Source organism: Vigna unguiculata, chromosome 6 (genome assembly GCF_004118075.2).
Source record: "Vigna unguiculata cultivar IT97K-499-35 chromosome 6, ASM411807v1, whole genome shotgun sequence".
Classification (NCBI taxonomy): Eukaryota; Viridiplantae; Streptophyta; class Magnoliopsida; order Fabales; family Fabaceae; genus Vigna; species Vigna unguiculata.
Window position 1 is genome coordinate 26390777 of NC_040284.1, and position 19978 is coordinate 26410754.

The 19978-nt window shown below is 27.2% G+C and overlaps 1 protein-coding gene across 3 annotated transcripts; it reads right to left on the reverse strand.

Moving 5' to 3' along the window:
- Positions 1 to 13767: 13767 nt before the first annotated feature.
- LOC114187695 (homeobox-leucine zipper protein HDG11-like) lies at positions 13768 to 19715 on the reverse strand. 3 transcript variants are annotated; one of them, XM_028076009.1, is made up of 11 exons: positions 19171 to 19715; positions 18924 to 19081; positions 17661 to 17778; positions 17394 to 17585; positions 16717 to 17154; positions 16540 to 16635; positions 16248 to 16448; positions 14909 to 15089; positions 14553 to 14830; positions 14374 to 14463; positions 13768 to 14219 (listed from the first exon to the last, which is right to left on the reverse strand). In XM_028076009.1, the coding sequence occupies exons 2-11, from the start codon at positions 19064 to 19066 to the stop codon at positions 13848 to 13850; spliced, it is 2109 nt and encodes a 702-aa protein (XP_027931810.1). In that variant the 5' UTR covers positions 19067 to 19081; positions 19171 to 19715; the 3' UTR covers positions 13768 to 13847. The 3 variants fall into 3 exon arrangements, with proteins under 3 accessions (XP_027931810.1, XP_027931811.1, XP_027931809.1); XM_028076010.1 differs by having other exon boundaries at positions 18924 to 19093; XM_028076008.1 differs by lacking the exon at positions 19171 to 19715 and having other exon boundaries at positions 18924 to 19156.
- Between the last annotated feature and the right edge of the window lie 263 nt (positions 19716 to 19978).

The window sequence follows — 19978 nt, forward strand, 5'->3', positions numbered from 1 at the left end:
AACTCAATTGAATAAAAAAAAATATAGGGTCTAGATTGAATATAAAACATTGACTATAACACAGGGCACGCTACTGAGTTGACACGTGAACATTTAAAATAATTAAAAATTACAAAATTACAAAATGACACGTGACAGTCACTATTCATAACTGCTAATGATTTAAACGATTTTAGTACCAAATTAAACAAAATTGAAGAAAATTGATACCTATATTTAAGCAGAAAAAACAAAATTAGGACTGATTTGACAAAACTTGACGAAAATTAGGATAAAAAAGTATTTTAACCATATTTTAAAAATAAATAGATGTATGAAATGTTGTATAACTCAAATAATAATAAATATTTAATAAATAAATTTGTGTAATTTTAAATTAGTATGGTTAAAATACAAATAATTAATAAATAAATGTACTATATTAACATTTATTATTTGTATACATTATTATAAATAAACATGAATAATCAAAAGTCCAATTAATAATATATTAATGGTATATATTAATGATTTCGTGTCTATAGTGATTTTGTAGAAGAAAGGAGGACTTTGAATTCCAAGAAACAATAATGATCAAGTAAAAAAATAAGTTAATCTATTAAATAAATTTATGATTAAATTTTGAAAAATAAATTAAATTCTTAAAAATTTTAAAAACAGTAAAAAAAATGTACTTCATTAAATTTTTTAATCGGTATGGGACTAAGTTAATCTATTATAATAATTTTAGGGACTGAATTGATTGATAATTTGAGTTTTAATTATTTTTTCATTTTTTCATTTTTAAATATCGAATGCCCTGTCCATTTAAATTTTAGGGGCTAAAGCCATTAAAAAAATATAATATGATAAACTATTTTACCTTATATTAATTTTTTAGGATTAAATTGATTATCCATACAAATTAAACGATTATTTTACCTATAATATGCATATAAAAAATCATTTAATAAAAATATAATTCTTAAAAAAAATCATTTACTAGTAATTAATAGAGTTTAATTTTTTTTATATTTTATTAATATATATTTTATCTTTGTGTCAATTTGATACCGACTATTTAGTATATAATATAGAAAATGCAATTAATTGTTTCTTAATCAAAGTTATCTTCAAATATTTCCACCATTAAATTTATTGTCATTAATTATTCCTTAACAAACTAATTTTATAAAAGGTATGATTTGTAAAGGCAGAAAAAACAATGAAATATATGAAGAAGAAAAGCTAACAAATAGATTAGGGTAGGATAATAAGGGCAACATTTATGGTACAAAATAAATTAATATTAAGCAAAGGAGAATATGGAAAGAGCATTCCTATTTCTAAAATGCATACCCTATCAATCTAGGTATACCATATCATCAAAGAAAATTTTGACAACTATGAAGACCCTAATTTCTATTTTAAAAAATATGATAAAAAAAGAAGAAGAAGTAAAGACAAAAATATATGTTAATGCATTTCGTGGAGATTCACTACATATATTTTTAGAAACTAATTTTAGAATCATTATTTACTACCACTTTGAACTTAAATAGATTATTCATTTTCATGTATTATTTGAGCTCATATTTTAATTTTTTAAAGATCTAAGATTTATCATTCATTTTATATTGTATTATTTTAGAATGATCATAAAAAATAATTATGAACTCTCTTATACCACGTGTTTAGTTCTTTAAGGGAAGACACAAAAGATATTTGATATCAATAAGTCATAAACAAACTCATAAAATACTAAAACACCACCAACAAATCTCGCAACACTAGTTCAATTAGATGATATTCGCACTCACTTATATATTATAATATAATTATATTTCAAGTCGATATTTTCATCACATCTTCTTACACTGAGGACATTGAGCATTCACATTGAGGATATCGGACGTGTGTGTGTGTCTCCTCACACCGAGGACATTGAGTATTCACATTGAGTGTGTGTGACCTACAATTTTCGCTAGAAAAATTGCACAAGAAATTTTCAAATTTTGTCAAGAAAACTACACAATAAAATTTATAGTTTTTTCAGAGAATACTTTTGTTAAGTATTTATTGATGAAGGCACCTTGAGTTGACAAACCAAGTTACATTTATTGTTTCTTATTTAAATTTTATGTACCTAAATGTAGGTGTTTTTCTATTTAAAGTGATATTTTTTCTATTAGGTGGTTCCTAACCATGACATTAAAGTTAAGGTTCCAAGGAAGGAATAAAAACAATTTGACATAAGCATTATATCAAATGTTTGTTTTAGAGCACGAAAAAAAAGAAAGGATGATGTTGAAGCTTCATTGTAGAATTACTCTTTTATATATGAGACAAGATGATGTTCAAGTTTCATTGTGGAGTTATTCTCTTTATATCTAAGACTTTTAGAGAAAGGATGATATGTTAGTTTTCAAGTGAGTATTCATACAAGTTTCACATTCAATAATATGAAAAAGAAAAAAAAAGTAGGAAGCTATAATAAAAATAGAAAATTGATTTGTGTTTTCACCATAACTTAATGAGTCTCTTGAGTATATAAGAAACTTGTAGTTGTGAAAGCAAGGTTTGCAATTAAATACAATAATAAAGATTAAAGGAGAAGATTTACAATTGCTTATAGAAAAATTACACTAAAAATTTTACAGATTTTGTTAGAAAGATTGTACAAGAAAGTTTACAATTTTTGTCTGAACAAATGGAATAATACTTTGGTTGAATACTTGTGGATGTAAACCTTGAAGTGAAGTAATAAATAAAATTTAATATGTGCTTTTATTTAACTTTCATGATGATAAGTTATTTATATTTTATGCTTATGATTGCATGTATATTTTCACTATAACAAGTTATTTTATTGATGTATCATTTTCGACAAAAACTTCACCTTAATGAACTATATTTGTAACATTGAGTTAAATTTAAATTACACAATCTCAAGCTTGTGAAAGTTAAGTTAAACTTCAATTGACGTGTCTTAGTCGTGTAAGAGTTGCATATTAGAATTAATTTCATCCATATAGACATGAGATTTAGATCACATTGCCACATTCAACTAGTATCAGAACAACCATATAACAAGATTTATTTTATTGAAGTACGTAACCAATCCATATAAAATTTGGAATCCAAATTTCCAAATCTCTAATCTAGAAAGCCGACTATTTATAAATGTGTGATGATAGATGTACACCACAAATCTGCATACACCAACTTGACGGTACTTACTTAGATTTTAATTCACAATTATATTTAACCAAAACATTGCATTTGTTTATTCAAAGTGTTGTTGTTTTGAAAAAAATTAGGATGTCATGTGTCTATATCCCAATGATAATTGATTTTTTGATGTTATCACAAAGTTGGTGATGATTATGGACATTTATGAAGGTCTTTTAATGATTATGTAATGTTTGGATGTGTTACAATTTACATATTGGTTCATGTATGAAGTTAATTTAACCAACAAATTGCACCTAAATTAACAAATGTAAAAGTGTAAAATAGGTATACCTGTCAATTTGGTCCCTTCACATGGTTTGGTCCTAACTCCTATGGGTTGGAACTAGAAAAATCCATAGGAAAAAAAAAACAACTAAAAAAATCAGGACCAAAATACCCATAAAAGCTCCTTGGGTTAGAACTAATCCATGGACCTTCTTTTTAACATGAAAAAAAATATATATTAATTTTGAATGAAAGAACCATGCAATTTTTGTTTTAATGTGTTTCACACCACCTTGAATTTTATATTTTTAAATAAAAAATTTGACTATTTTCGTTAATATTGTACTAACAACATTAAAATTGTGTCACGTGTAAATTTGTACGAAAATGGATATTAAAGACATGATTAAACTCAAAAAATTATTGAAATAAAAAGTTAGTGAAAAATAATAATGAAGTTAGTGAACAAACCTCTTCTCTAAGACGACCATTTTTGAAACGAAGTTGTTCTAAAGAACGTTTACTTTTTCATCAACATTTAGTGGACTTCCACAAGATGGACAAATTATATTTTTTAATGCCTCTCTTAATAATAGGTTACCTTTACGTATTTGTTCAATCTCAATACCAAGATACTGTTCTGTTATTTATTCATTCAGTTTGAGACTTCAATCAAATACATGTAAAATGGTTATTATCACTAAATAAATAATAATAAATATGAAAAAAAAAATTATATATATATATATATATATATATATATATATATATATATATATATAGAGAGGTTACCTTTATTTGAATTCTCTAATCTTGAAAACAAGATTTTACTTGTTTTAGTTCGAGTGCAAGTTCTTCTGCCATTTGAAATCATATGCTTTTAGTTGGATGTGAACACTTGCAAAATATTTTTTAACTCGATATATTAAATATCACGGTTAATAGAGTACATAAATGAGAAATACCCCTAAAGAAGTAACACATAAGTAAGGAAGAATGGAGATAGCAAGTATGCCACTAGGATAGTAATATATTTTTTTATTAAAAATCAAAAAATTGAGAGAATTCTTTTATAATTAATTGGGGTAAAATAAATTATCACTTAATATTAAAGGCTTGTTGAGAGAATTTTGTTGACACCATTGCATATTCAAAAAATGAAAAGATGTCTATTTAAATGGAGTTTTAAAAGACTTTTTCGGGACATCCAATTTATTTTTACATCATAACGTATAAAAAACATTAAAAATGCTCAAAGGATAGGAATATTGTAAGTGTTGCATCATAAAATGTTAGAAAAAATGTCTAATTCAGATATAGATGGAAAAAATACACTCTTTTTTCTCTGCAATAAGTTTGTTTTTTTCGTCAAAAAGATTTAACACTAATTAAGGATGATAATTTAATTTAAATTAAGAAAACTCATGACCAATACTTATAGTCATTAAGATATTTCCAACAGCATTAATAACATTAAAATTAATCTCATGTTTTAAAATGTGGGTCAATGAAACAATTTATTCCACTCCATGATAATTCGTTAAATACATTGTATTCAACTATTTTATCAGTCCCAATTTAAAAGAGAATGTTTCTAAACCTTATTAAATGCAAAAGAAATGAATTATATCTCAAATTTCTAAACTCGTGTCATGCTCACTCTCATCCTCACAAAATCACAAAACAAAAACAAAATAGTCAAAATGAAATCAACTTTTTCTCATCTTATGACGAGACAACATTGCTCACAAATTAAAGTTAAAATTAAAATTAATATATAAGGGATCTTAAATCCAAATGTCACTTAAAGAAAAGGTTGATCGACAAACTTTCTTTATTTAAAACTATTAAACAAAATAAAAGCATTAACAAACCATGAAAAGTAGTGATTTTCATTATAAATAATTGGAATAGATCAAAATTGTACAAATTTTATGATATACAAAGAGATACTGAAAGTACCAATGTTTTTTCCTTCAACATTGTTAAACAAAGTAAAAGCAAGAACAAGTCACGAGAAGTAGTGATTTTCACCGTAAATAATTGAAGCAGATCAAAACTGCAAAAGTTTTATGATATAGGAAAAGATATATAGAACATCAATGATAGATCTATGTCGAAACAAGATTAATTAGCCCTTTTTACCCATTCTTCATAATTGAAAACTTGAAATAAATAAAACAAGGAAAGTATTCAAAAGTAAAACTCACCTTACTCTTCAAGCTTAGATGTTCTACCAGAGTTGTGACCATGGTAAGCCTTTTTCCCTTTGTTTGAGCTCTAATGGTGATTGTTTATCAAAGTTGCATCTTAGAATTGATTTCATCCATATAGACATGAGATTTAAATAACATTTTCGTTCAACTATTATCTGGAAGAACCATATAACAAGACTTATTTTATTGAAGTAGCAAATCCATATAAAGTTTGAAATCCAAATTTCGAAATCTTTAATCTAGAAAGCCAACCAATTATAGATGTGTGATGATAGATGTACACCACAAAATTGCATACACCAACTTTACGTACTTGCTTAGATTTTAATCCACAATTATATTTAATCAAAACATTGCATTTGTTTATTCAAAGTGTTGTTGTCTTGAAAAAAGTTGGATGTCATGTGTCTTCATCATAACCAAATGATAATTGATTTTCTAATGTTATGATAAAGTTGGTGATGGTTATGGACATTTATGAAGGTCTTTTAACGATTATGCAATGTTTGGATGTGTTAAAATTTACATATTGATTCATATATGAAATTAACCAATAATTGTAATGATTTAACCAATAAATTGCACTAATTTAATGAACATGTGAAAGTGTAAAATATGTAGGCATGTCAATATGGTCCCTTCACATGATTTGGCCTTGACTCATATGGACTAGGGCTAGAAAAGCCAACAAGACCAAAATAAAACCCAATAAAAATATTCATAGGGTCAAAATACCAACAAAAGCTTCATGGATCAGGACTAATCCATGAGCTTTTTTTAACATGAAAAAAATATTAATTTTAAATGAAAGAATCATGCCAAATTTGTTTTAATATGTTTCATACGACCTTAAAGTTTACGTTTTTAAATAAAAAATTTGATTATTTTTTTTAATATTATATTAACAATATTAAAAATGTGTCACGTGTAAATTCGTGCAAGAATAGAGATGAATGACATACTTAAACGTAAAAGTTACTGAAATAAAAAGTTAATATAAAAAAATAATGAAATTGGTGAACAAACCTCTTCTCTGAGACAAGCATTCTCAAAGCGAAGAGTTATTCTAGAGAAGGTTTACGTTTTTCATCAATTGATGGACCTCCATAAAATGGATAAATTATATTTTTGAATGCCTCCCTTAATAAAAGGTTATCCTTATGTATCTTTTCATTTTCAATACCTCAATACGGAAGATATTGTTATTTGTTCGCTTAGGTTGAGTCTTCAATCAAACACATGTAAAATGGTTATTATCGCTCAAAGAAAAAATAATAATAAATATGAAAGAATATATAAATTGTCTTTATTTGAGTTATCTTATTCTGAAACCAAGCTCTTCTGTTATTTGAAATAGTGTGCTTTAAGTTGGATGTGGACACTTCCAAAACATTCTTTAACTCCATAATAAATATCACAATTAATAGAGAATAATATAAATGAAAAATACCCCTCCCTTAAAAGAGTGATACATATAATGAAGAATAGAATGAAAAAACATGCCACATAAAATAGTAACATATTTTTTATTACCAATAAAAAAATTGGGAGAATTCTTTTATAATTAATCGGGGTAAAATGAATTATCTCTTACTATGAAAGGCTTTCTAAGAGAATTTTATTGACACCATTGCATAAAGAATGAAAATAACTATATTTAAGTGGGATTTTAAAAGATTTTTTTAGGACACCTAATTTGTTTTTACAACATAACGTACTAAAATTAAAAACACTCAAAAGATAGGAACATTGTAAGTGTTGACACCGTAACATGTTAAAGAAATGTCTAATTCAGATATAGATAGAAAAGACACATTTCTTTTACGACAAGATATAAGTTTTTTTTTTTTTTCTCAACGAAGACATATAACACAAAGGATGGTAATTTAATTTAAATTAAAAAAACTCATGACCAAAATACTTATAATCATTAAGATTTTTTCAACAACATTAGTAACATTAAAATTAATCTCATTTTTTAAAATATGGGTCAATGAACTATTTTTTTTTCACTCAATGATACATTGTATTCAACTATTTTATCACTCCTCTAATTTTAGAAAAATGTTTATAAATCTTACTAAATGTAAAGGAATGAATTATATCTCAGATTTCTAAACTCGTATCATGCCCACTCTCATCTTTCACGAGATAAAAAAAAAAAGTCAAAATAAAATCAATTTTTCCTCATTAAATAATGAGACAATGTTGTTCACAAATTAAAATTAAAATTAATAAAAATATAAATAAAAAACAAATCGGAATCTTAAATCCAAATGTCTGTTAAAGGAAAGGTTGATCGACAAACTTTTTTCCTTTAAGACTATTAAACAAAGCAAAAGCATGAACAAACCACGAAAATTAGTGATATATATCCTAAATAATTGGCAAAACTGCACAAATTTTATGATACAGAAAGAGATACCTAAAATATCAATAGCAGATCTAGATTGTGACAAAGTTACTTAGCCTTTTTTACCCGTCCTTCATAATTGAAAACTTGAAATAAATAAAACAAAGAATGTGTTCATAAGTAAAACTCATCTTTCTCTTTGAGCTTAGATGTTCTATTAGAGTTGTGGTCATGGTAAGCCTTTTTCCCTTTGTTTGAAATCTTATTGTGATTGTTTATTTGCATTTTAGAATTAATTTCATTCATATAGAGATCAAATTCAAATGACATTGCCACATTCAACTATTTTCTGAAACAACCATATAACAAGTTTTATTTTGTTGAAGTAGTCAATCCATATAAAATATGGAATCCAAATTTCCAAATCTTTAACCTAGAAAGTCAACCATTTATAAATGTGTGATGATAGATGTACATCACAAAATTGCATACACCAACTTGACGGTACTTACTTAGATTTTAATCCACTATTATATTTAACCAAAACATTGCATTTGTTTATTCAAAGTGTTTTTGTTTTGAAAAAAATTAGGATGTCATGTGTCTATATCATAACCAAATGATAATCGATATTTTGATGTTATCACAAAGTTGGTGATGATTATAGACATTTATGAAGGTCTTTTAACGATTATCTAATGTTTGAATGTGTTACAATTTACATATTAGTTTACATATGAAGTTAACAAATAATTATAATAATTTAACTAATAAATTACACGAATCTAACGAATATGTTAAAGGGTAAAATAGGTAGATCTATCAATCTAGTTTCCTTCACATGGTTTTGTCTTGACCCATATGGGTTGAGATTAGAAAAGTCCACAGGACTAAAAAAACTCACTGAAAAAATTCATAGGACCAAAATATCCACAAAAATTCTTTTGGTTAGAACTAATTCATGAACCTTCTTTTTATCACAAAAAAATATTGATTTTTAATATGTGACAATTTTTGTTTTAATGTGTTTTATACTACCTTAAATTTTACCGTTTTTAAATAAAAAATGACAGATTTTTTATTTTAATTGCAGTGAAACTAGCACTTAAGTAAATTACATTTGATAAAAAAAATTAGTATAGTGGTAGAAGCCAGGAAGATTCATAATAATTTATTCAATAGGAGTGATAATATTTTTGTGCACGGAGTATTCTTGAATTGCAGCATATATTATTAAAGGGACATACTCATCAAATTTTCCACGGAATCAGATAAAAAGTGAATGACGTAGACAGTTTTATAATGGAACATGTTTAATGACCATGTTGTTGTTTTTTTTTTTCAAAATTTAAAAAATATAAATTTAAAAAAAATAAGGTTTTACTTCTATGCATTTTTTGGAAATATAAATTGCATATGTCCATCAACATAAATTTTATGAGGATTTATAATACATAATAATTACTAAAAAGAAAAAAAGACATAAATATTGTTAAAAGTTTCGATATATATCTATTTTTGTTTGAAACAAATTGTATACGAAAGAATTGTACCCGTTGTACAATAACATTGGAATAGTTATATAAATTAAAGATTATATATATATATATATATATATATATATATATATATATATATATATATATATATATATTATACTATACGTGTAACACAGATATATGCAGATTAATGTAACATAGTATTATGATTTTGTCATTTTTGGACGCAACACCTAAAAGTCAGAATGATAAATGAAAACAAAGAGATAATATTATATTAAAGAAGATCAGGTGGTTTTTTATGATGTTCAAATATTATGAAAGATGTGTTTAGAATTAGATCAAATTATAACTCATTAATCATGTGCATAATCTATTATGAGTTAATATGGCATAAAAATTTGAAAATTAGCTGAAAAAACTGAGATACTAATAATTAGGTAATTAATCTAGTTCATTAAAGACACGATCAATTAGAAAATTACTGTGTAGTTGATTAATTTTATGAGCACAACCATTTAAACCTAAAATCTAGCATTTGTGATTAAGTTTCATACAACTCAATCTTGATTCTTTGGAAAAAGACAGAGAAGACTTTCTTGGAGTATTTTGGAAGATTCATTTGAAGTTCATCAAGATTGGTTTCTACAACATGGATTTTGGCTTGACAAGATGAAGGAAGATCAAAATTGAACAAAGGTGTATGCAATTTGTTTACTAAGCTGTAATTTTGTATACTGTTATATGTTGCAATTCACTCTAAAGATGATTGTGTTTGAAGCAAAGTGTGTGGTATAGTCTTACTTGTGTCCTTTCCTTGTTTTAGAGTCAAGATTTTCTACGTGTTTTTGTAAATCTTGTAAACCTTAGATATGTTGTGAGAAAGACTCTCTAGTTGTGGTTTGATAAGGGAAACTAGATGTACTTGCTCTTTCTTTCAATTAAAGTCTATTTCTTAGTGATCGATTAAGTATTTAAATTGTCCATCATCCATTTATCTTGTTAATAGATTAAAAAAGTTTTTTCCTTTTTGGTTTGTTAAAGATTGACCTTTTCTTTTAACAAGATAATCCAGATTGGTGTTTAAATAAAAATTGAAGATGTGTAAGTTGCTTAATTTGCACATGGTTCAAACAAGAAACATGCCACCAGAAACTCCAATAGCTCACAAAGTCACAAGGAACAAATAATTTATACTAATTAGTTATAGGATCAACCTCACCCTAACTCTGGTCCAACCCACTTCACACAAGGTTTTGGAGACTTTAGAAATGTCCCATGTTGAGTGGGCCAAAAAATAAGGCCTAGTTTTAAAGTGGGTCAGAGGCAGTCCATAAGTCAGGCTTCCAAGGATAGATTTTCTAAAGGTGTATGTTTATCATTTTTTTTATATCTTTGTAAATTATTGAACATCATACCAAAGATAACATAATTGACCAACTATGCATCTCACACTACAAAAAAAAAAAAAAAGGTGTTTGTGATAAAGTAATCCCTAAATAAGTCCCCGTTTCACAAAATCATTTTACAAAAATTAACAAGGACAAAGCAAAAACATAACTTTGTATCTAAAATTTAGTAACTAAATAGCAAGAAAACTGTTTCTTCACTATTGTTCACATCTTTTGTTCACATTTTAGTAGCAATCCTTCTTTAAAGTTTAGCTAATGAACTAAATGAAAATCCTCCACAGCTTTAGTGATCTTAGCTACAAACCACCACATGTTTGAGATTTTCCCATCAAAAGTTTACACACAAACTAGCCTGTCTAAGAATTTGTAGTAGTTAGAGAAGATTCCAAGTTGTGAGATTTTAGTAGAGGTTTCTGCCTCAACCAAACTACACCAAGTTTGTTGCACCCAGGTTGAGTTTTCATACCATGATCAAAGGTTAGAAATCACTTCCCTAATAAGATCATTCTCAATGTTTCATTATTGGAAGAATGTAACAATATAAATCTATGGTCTGTGCTTCAATATGTATAAAAATCTAAAGAAGATCTTATCATGCAGATAACAATAAAGGAAAAGTGATCATATTTATTTCTTGGGAATGTGCTACTGTAATTGAATCACAAGTGTTCATACAAAGTAATGTTATCGATCTTCCATATTTATTAACCATTTTTTTTGTACCAAAATCAAATGAATTTAATATTAATTACTAAATATTCTCATATAATAATGGGAAAATAGATCCTATAGTATGTTTAAACAAAAGTTATAGAAAGTATGCATGGAAAAATATTACAAAGTTTTTTTTAAAATATAGACAATTTAATTAATCAAAGATGACATTTTAATGTTGGAAATATTAAATATTAAATGATAATGAATTCTTATATACTTTACTTGATAGAACTTTATATTTTTTAAATTATATACGTGCTTTTGACAAATATTAAATATGTCCGTTTACATAAATATTAATAAATAAACAAATTCTGTTTTAACGAAATTTATTAAATATACTCTATCATCCCTCAAATCATCCATAATTTTATAATAGTTTTAGAACTTATTCATGTCGATTTTGTGATGTAATTTTTTTTAAAATATGTTAAGAACTATATACAAAATAGTGCATAATATGTATTGTCTAATTTATTTATTGTTTATATTAATAAAACCTTCAAAGTAGCATGTAAAATAAGATATAAATTATACAAATCAATCAAATTTTACATTTTTCAGTTAAAAAGTAACTTAATTTATTCAAACTTAAAGTTTACCTAATAATGGAATTGGATATATGTTATAAGTTTTACTGACAGTGTATATAAAAAAATACTTTATTTGATAATCGAACAAAACATTTATCCAAAATCTCATCTCATACTTATAAAAACTTGGCACATTTTGCCTCAAAATAAAATTAAACATTTAAAAAATAACAAAAGTATTAGAAAAGTCAGATTTGAACTTTTAACCATTCCGCTACCACCAAAGTCATTAAATCATTTGGCTTGCTTAAATTAAATATATATATATATATATATATATATATATATGTATATATATATTGTGTTTTTTAATTATAGTTTTAATTTTCTAAGGATGTATTTATATTTTTCTTTTAATTTAAGGTATTAAATTTATTTATTAGATCATTATTTTTATTATACCAATTTATTTACTAGGTCATATAAAGTTATTTATTACTTACTAATTATTTATACACATTTGGCCATCTTATTATTCATAACTATAATAAAAGAATTCAAAAAAATATATTTAATAATTTATATAATATATATATATATATATATATATATATATAATCTAAAAAAACTAAAATTGCCATTCCATATATTTCATCAAATTTCAAATTTCAAATGCACAATTATGAACATATTATTTCAAATTGTTTCAACTCAATATGATAATGTAAAGTTAAATTACCTTATTTATATTAAATCAATAATTCAATATTCAATAAATAACACAATTCAATATAACTAATTTAATTATTTAATCCAATTTTAAAACTCAATTAAAAGTAAATTATGCACCTAATTTCAGTTAACTTACCATAATCATTCGATATTCATAAATCGTACAGCAAAGGATTATCAACTAAATTTGTAGATCTAACTCACTTGTAGTATTTTCTTACTTAAAAATTACTTACACTTAAAACAATACCTACAGAAGGTTGAAAAACATTAAAATTTTAAAGACTTAAAAAAAAACAGTAACTGAAACCAAAATTCAATCAAAAGTTAAATTACCAAAAAAAAATGTGTTTTTTTTCAACTGATCAAATTAATATTGTACTCAAACACGAATATACAAATGATATGAAATATTTAAAGAAAAATTTTCTTTGATATACTAACTACCCTGAGATAGAATTTGATTTTGTAAAAAATAATACTTGAATTGAAAAACTTGTAGATGAGAGAGGGAAGGAGTTAAAACCAAAAAGGAAAGAGAGTTTATAAAACTAGGCCCAATGGATGTTACTTTCTGCATTCAACAATTACTAACTACACTCCCATAATAAAGTTTTTTTATATCAGAGAATTTTTTTAAGGGGAAGAAAAGAAAGGTAAGAGTTGTAGAACTCTTTGCACATGTCGCAATTTCTTTCTTTATTGTATATTATTTCTTATAGATAGATCGAGATAATTAGATTGTCTCTTCAATATATTTATTTTTATTAATAAGAAAATACGTATAAAATAAAACTACGGTTAAATAATTTAAATTAAAGTATATGTAAGCAAATATTTGTTTTATTATTATGCAAAATGGTACATAAACAAGAACCAACAAGTCCAACAAATTCTGGAAGCAAAACTTCCATTCGTACCATCTTTCATATAAAAAGTAAAAAACACTACAACTCTAAATTAGAACCATTCATCAAAGCATAGTTTATATTCTGTATTGTTGAGGTCATGAGAGAGTTAACAACGGTCTTGGATTCTGCTACCATAGTTGTTGGACCATTCATCAGTATTTGAAAAGCCACCGTCAATAAAGTACTGTGTGTTCTGGAACCACCACTTTCACTACTCCATGCAGAAGCATTTGTAATAGATTGAACATCCTTCGAGATCACAATGCCAGATGGAAAAATGGACATTTCACCATTTATAGTCCTTTTTATGTCAGATACATTCACTGGGGAATACACAACATATGATCCCAAATCATCAATACAACTCTCCTGAATAATGCCCATATTATTCGTAGTTCCATGAAGAGGCTGTTTCATATATAATAATAAAAAAATCAAGTTCATACCAAAAAAAGTAAAACAACAAATTTAAGGATTTGATCATTCTTAAAACTCAACCAAAGCTGTTACAAATTAACTTTCTATTCTAATTATTTCAATATATAATATAGTATTTGAGTACCTGTATAATTGATATGTAGTTGCTAGGGTTAGTTCCAGCTGAGACACGTGCAACTTCATGCACGGGACTCTCATAACACATAACGTCCCACTGTTGAAAAACATAAGATAACAAATAAATGGAACAGTACAAAGAATAATACATTGATAAAAAGAAAAGAGTGGGTTGAGTTTTTGAACCTTAGCACGTTTTATTGGATCTCTAAAGAAGTCAAAAACGTATTCTGAGGGCAATGGTAGTCGAAAAGAAGTCGTAGCAATGAATATAATCATGGCATTTGATTGACTTGGGTTTGTGTATTTACGAACAACGATCCTAATATTGTTATTGTTATTCTCCTCAGCTAAATGTTCAAGGTACTCTGGCTTACTTGACATGCTTAAAACTCCATAGAAGTTTTTTACCATTTGATGAGAAAACTTTATCATATTTTTCCTTCCTCCGAGAATAGGGATCACTGAAAATTCATGACATATAGTCTTAATTAGGTATGCACAAATATTAATAGGTTTGGAATAAAGCTAGAAATAAGAACCTCCATTGATGTCATAATCAGGCATGTTTTCATCTCCAACACTTGTAAATTTTGCACACATTCTTTGAAGTTCCAAAAGCCATCTTTCTGCTCCGTACGCAATGTTGTTATTAACGATATCTTTGTATAGTTGATGCGTTTCAATCCTCTCATCCACTTCTACATGTTCAATCCAAGAAATCTAGAAGGAAGTATATGATATTACACACATGATACCAAACCCAATGCAGAGGAAATATTTAGCATAGCTTAATTAAGAGTATGGACATAGTTGAAGCATAAAAATACAAAGGTAAGATTCTCCTTTTCAGATTGGTGCATATGTCCTTTACATTGTATCAGATCTATATCATAGTCATTCACAACCGTATATGACTACATAGATCAGAAGGTACCTGCTTGGCTTGAAGCATGTAAGGGGGATTAATTAATATATGTAGTCCAGGTTTCTTGCTCTGTTTTCTTGTTCTGTTTTCTTGTTCTGTTTGCGGGTGTGGTTAAATAGAAGGATGAATTGGAAGATGGAGAAAACAAAAGTTGTTTACTATTACAAAATGACCACAGAAACACTAGGTACAGATTGATGTGTAAATGCAGAAAGCAAAAGTAGTCATATTGGAAAAGTAGACTTAAATAATATCTCAAGGATAATGCTTATTATCCTCTGTTTAGAATGAGTATTTGAATGTATAAAACCTAGATACCTAGATTGGTAGGGATATTTGAATCTTATTTGTTGAGGTCTAAACAATGAATTATATGGAGACCCTATAATAGAACACTTTGTACATATCTTTTTGTATACCCTCAAGTATATATATACTTTGCTAATAAAAACCACATGATGAAAATGATGACCTAATTGATGTTAAACATCCTCAAGTGAAAATTGACCAAAAAAAAATATAAACTAATGGGTTGTAAGGTTGGGACGTGAACTTTAAGTTTAATTCAACTTTATAAAACTGACTTGTAAGGTGAGATTTGCACTCACTTATATACTATGACTGTATTTCTAGTCGATATATAAAACTTTCATCACATCTCCCTCACGACAAGTTATATACATTTCGGATATGAGACTTTACATTAGTGAGTGATCAGCGAATGAAACAATAGACCTAACAAACAACAAACTCTAACATAGTTCAAATATCATGTTACACTTTTTAACTTAACTCGATCCTATAAGATCGACTTATAAAATAATATTTGCATATCCACTTGTTCACTCGATATAAAACTTTAATATGACCTTATATCTAACCATAAATTATAATAGCAATATATATACGGTAACTTAGTTCTCCAATGCATTTATCGATATATATGTACTCACCCAGCACAACTCATTTGAAACTTCATGAATCATGCATCCAGAGGGGCACCTCCAATACTTAGGATTGTTGTTCCCGTTGGTGCTGTCAACCGAAACATCCACTATCACCCACGAACGTTCTTCAAGTTGTTCACAATAACGAAGGAAGCACAATTCCCGAGATGGAACTAAAGGTGAAAGAACATGCATCTCTTCGCTCATCTACATAAGCAAAACAAAAAAAGGTATTCACTTGTTATATAAATGTAACAAAGAAACTCAGTACACAGACCAAGGTTTGCACGAGGTATACCAACAACAAAACTCCGCTTCGGTTTGAACCATTTGCAAGTACTTCGATTGTGCGTGCTTTTCTAACAATTGTTGAGAAAAGATTTGCCCAATTTTCCTATTAATGGATAAAAAATCATGTATATGATTGTGTAAAGGAACTATTTGCTGGTAAAACATTAAAGTGGTGAGTACTAACCGAATTCAGAAACATCTCAACTAATTCCATTGCCTGAATTCTCACAAGTCGTGAATGTTTTGAGGATTCTACACGAGCTTGGGAATTCTTGAAGTGATTAATCCTTGGAAAGAATGCTTCGTAGCTTTCAAGATGAAGAACAAAACTTTGATGGTTTGAAGATTTGACCCATATGGGTTCATTGGTGCACATAAGTCTAATTAATTCTTCCTTAGCAGCCACTGCAGTTTTTGACATCATTGTTTTTTCCATTTGTGTTATTCTGCTCCCAGGGTTGAACATGGTATCTTCACCTTGAAATGGAGCACTTAGTTTCAGATAACTTCTTGGTATTAATGGACCACGTGATGAAGATCCCCTCATAAGAGTGGAGTTCATGTTTAGGTCTAATCCTGGTTTACCCATGTACTTTGCAAGAGCACTAGACACCCTCTCATGCTGAAAACAAAAATCATAAATAAACATGAATCATATATTAGTGGTAAAAAGTTTGTTTAATTATGTTTTGTTATCATTTTTCTCTAAAATCTCAAATTAATCCCCTAATCTTTATTTGTCTGGATTATATCCCCTAATTTCTAAAATCTCAAATTTGATATTTTTATTAATACTGTACTAACAATATTAAAAATGTGTTATATGTAAGTTTGTACGAGAATGGAAATTAGTGAACAAACCTCTTCTCTCAGACAAGCATTCTCAAGACGAAGTTGTTCCAGAGAACGTTTACGCTTTTCATCAACATTTGATGAACCTCCACAAGATGGACAAATTATATTTTTGAATGCCTCTCTTAATAAGAGGTTATCTTTACGTATCTTTTCATTCTCAATACGAAATATACTGTTATTTGTTCGTTCAGTTTGAGTCTGCAATCAAACACATGTAAAATGGTTATTACTACTAAAAAAATAATAATAAACATGAAAAAAAATATAGGCTACCTTTATTTGAGTTCTCTTATTTTGAAACCAAAATTTTACTTGTTTTGGCTCGAGTCCAAGTTCTTCTGCTATTTGACATCTTGTGCTTTTAGTTGGATGTGGACATTTGCGAAACATTCTTTAACACGATAATAAATATCACAATTAATAGAGAATAATATAAATGATGAATATCTCTAAACAAAGTCACACAAGTAACAAAGAATCTAGAGAGAAAATATGCCATGTAAAATAGTAATATATTTTTTATTATCAATAAAAAATTGAGAGAATTCTTTTGTAATTAATTGGGATAAAATGAAATATCAAGGCTTGCTAAGAGAATTTTGTTGACACCATTTCATATTCAAAAAATGAGAAGGAGTGTATTTAAGTGGGGCTTTGAAATACTTTTTTGGGACATCCAATTTCTTTTTACAACATAGCATATTAAAAATAGATTAAAAATACTCAAAGGATAGGAATATTGTAAGTGTTGACACCATAGCATGTTTAAAAAATATGTCTAATTCAAAAATATAGATGGAAAAATATATACATTCTTTTCCAGCGAAAAGATATGTTTTTTTTTCCAACGAAAAGATATAACACTTGAGGGATGATAATTTAATTTAAATTAAGAAAACTCGTGATCAAATACAAAGGAAATTAATCTCAATGTTTAAAATATTAGTCAATGAACCGATCTCTTTCCACTGATAATTCGCTTAATATATTATTCAACTATTTTATCACCCTGATTAAAAGAAAAAGGTTTCTAAACCTTCTTAAATACAAAGGAAATGAATTATATTTCAAATTTCTAAACTCGTGTCACACTCACTCTCATTTATTACAAGATCAAAAATAAAAAAAATAAAATGAAATCAATTTGTTTTCTCGATAAATGAAAAGACAATATTACTCAAAAATTAAAATTAAAATTAACAAAAATAAAAAAATAAGAAAAGAAAAACAAGTCGTGATCTTAAATCAAAACAAAAGTGGATTGAATAAAAGGTCGAAAAACAAAGCTTTTTCCTTTAAAATTATTAAACAAAATAAAAGCAAGAACAAGTCACGAAAAATAGTAATTTTCACCGTAAATAATCGAAACGGATCAAAACTGCTGTAAAAGTTTTATGATATAGAAAGAGATATATAGAACAACAATGGTAGATCTAGGTCGAAACAAAATTAATTAGCCCTTTTTACTCGTCTTTCATAATTGAAAACTTGAAATAAATAAAACAAAGAACGTGTTCGGAAGTAAAACTGTCTTACTCTTCGAGCTTAGATGTTCTATCAGAGTTGTGGCCATGGTAAGCCTTTTTCCCTTTGTTTGAGCTCTTATTGTGACTGTTTTTGTGATTGTGATTGTGTTTATCATCTCCAGAACCACCTGCAGCTCCCATAGAAAAATCCATTTTTCCTCAATTCACCTGCAAAAGAGACTAAACTTCTGAGTTTGTGGTGAGTTATGTGAATTCTGAAGAAGGGACTTTATAGATGCCAATTTGCATGACCTCACCCTTTGCATTTGAGTATCCCAAAGGAAATAAAACCTGATAAAGAAAATAATGATGAGATTTTCACCACCTTTTTCCTTAGATTAATGATGAACGGAAATTAAAGGTCTTAACTTGTATAACCCCACATACTAACACATCATCACTCCAACCCAGTCACAGCTATATGCTGTAGAAAAAAACAAAAATTACAGAAATTAGGAAAAAAAAATGTATTATTGAATGAAAAAACTCAGAATATGTGTAACTGATGGTTTTGCTAGCCTTGAATTCGTGCCAAGCACATGACAACTCATCTGCATGCAAAGGGAGAGAGAAGTGGGAAAATGTGAACTAAAAAACAAACTCACTGAAACCGAATTTTGGATTTGGTGGATTCAAACGCGTGTTTGGTTTTGGTTTGGTTTTGGGTTCGTGGTTCTGTGAAATATGAAAGTGGTGGGGTTGAGCTTGTGCTATTGCAATTGCAATAAATAGGATTCTTTTTTAATTTAATGTTATTGGGTTGAAGGAAGTAATCGGTGAGGGCCAGTCAAATTGAAAATGCTGTAAGCAATCAATTTGTAATGCTTTTGAGGATTTGTTTTGTTCATTGTATTGCAAAAACTCATTAAATGAAGCCTTTATTTATATTGGTTTATTATATGATATTATACACTCGGAGTAATTGTCTTCACAAACATTAAATGAATTAAATTTATGTTACTTTTATTATATTAATAAAAAGTTTAAACCGAAAAGAAAGTAATAAATGTGGATGATAAAATCAATTAATCAAGTACTAGCAGTTATGCACATATTAAAGGTTAA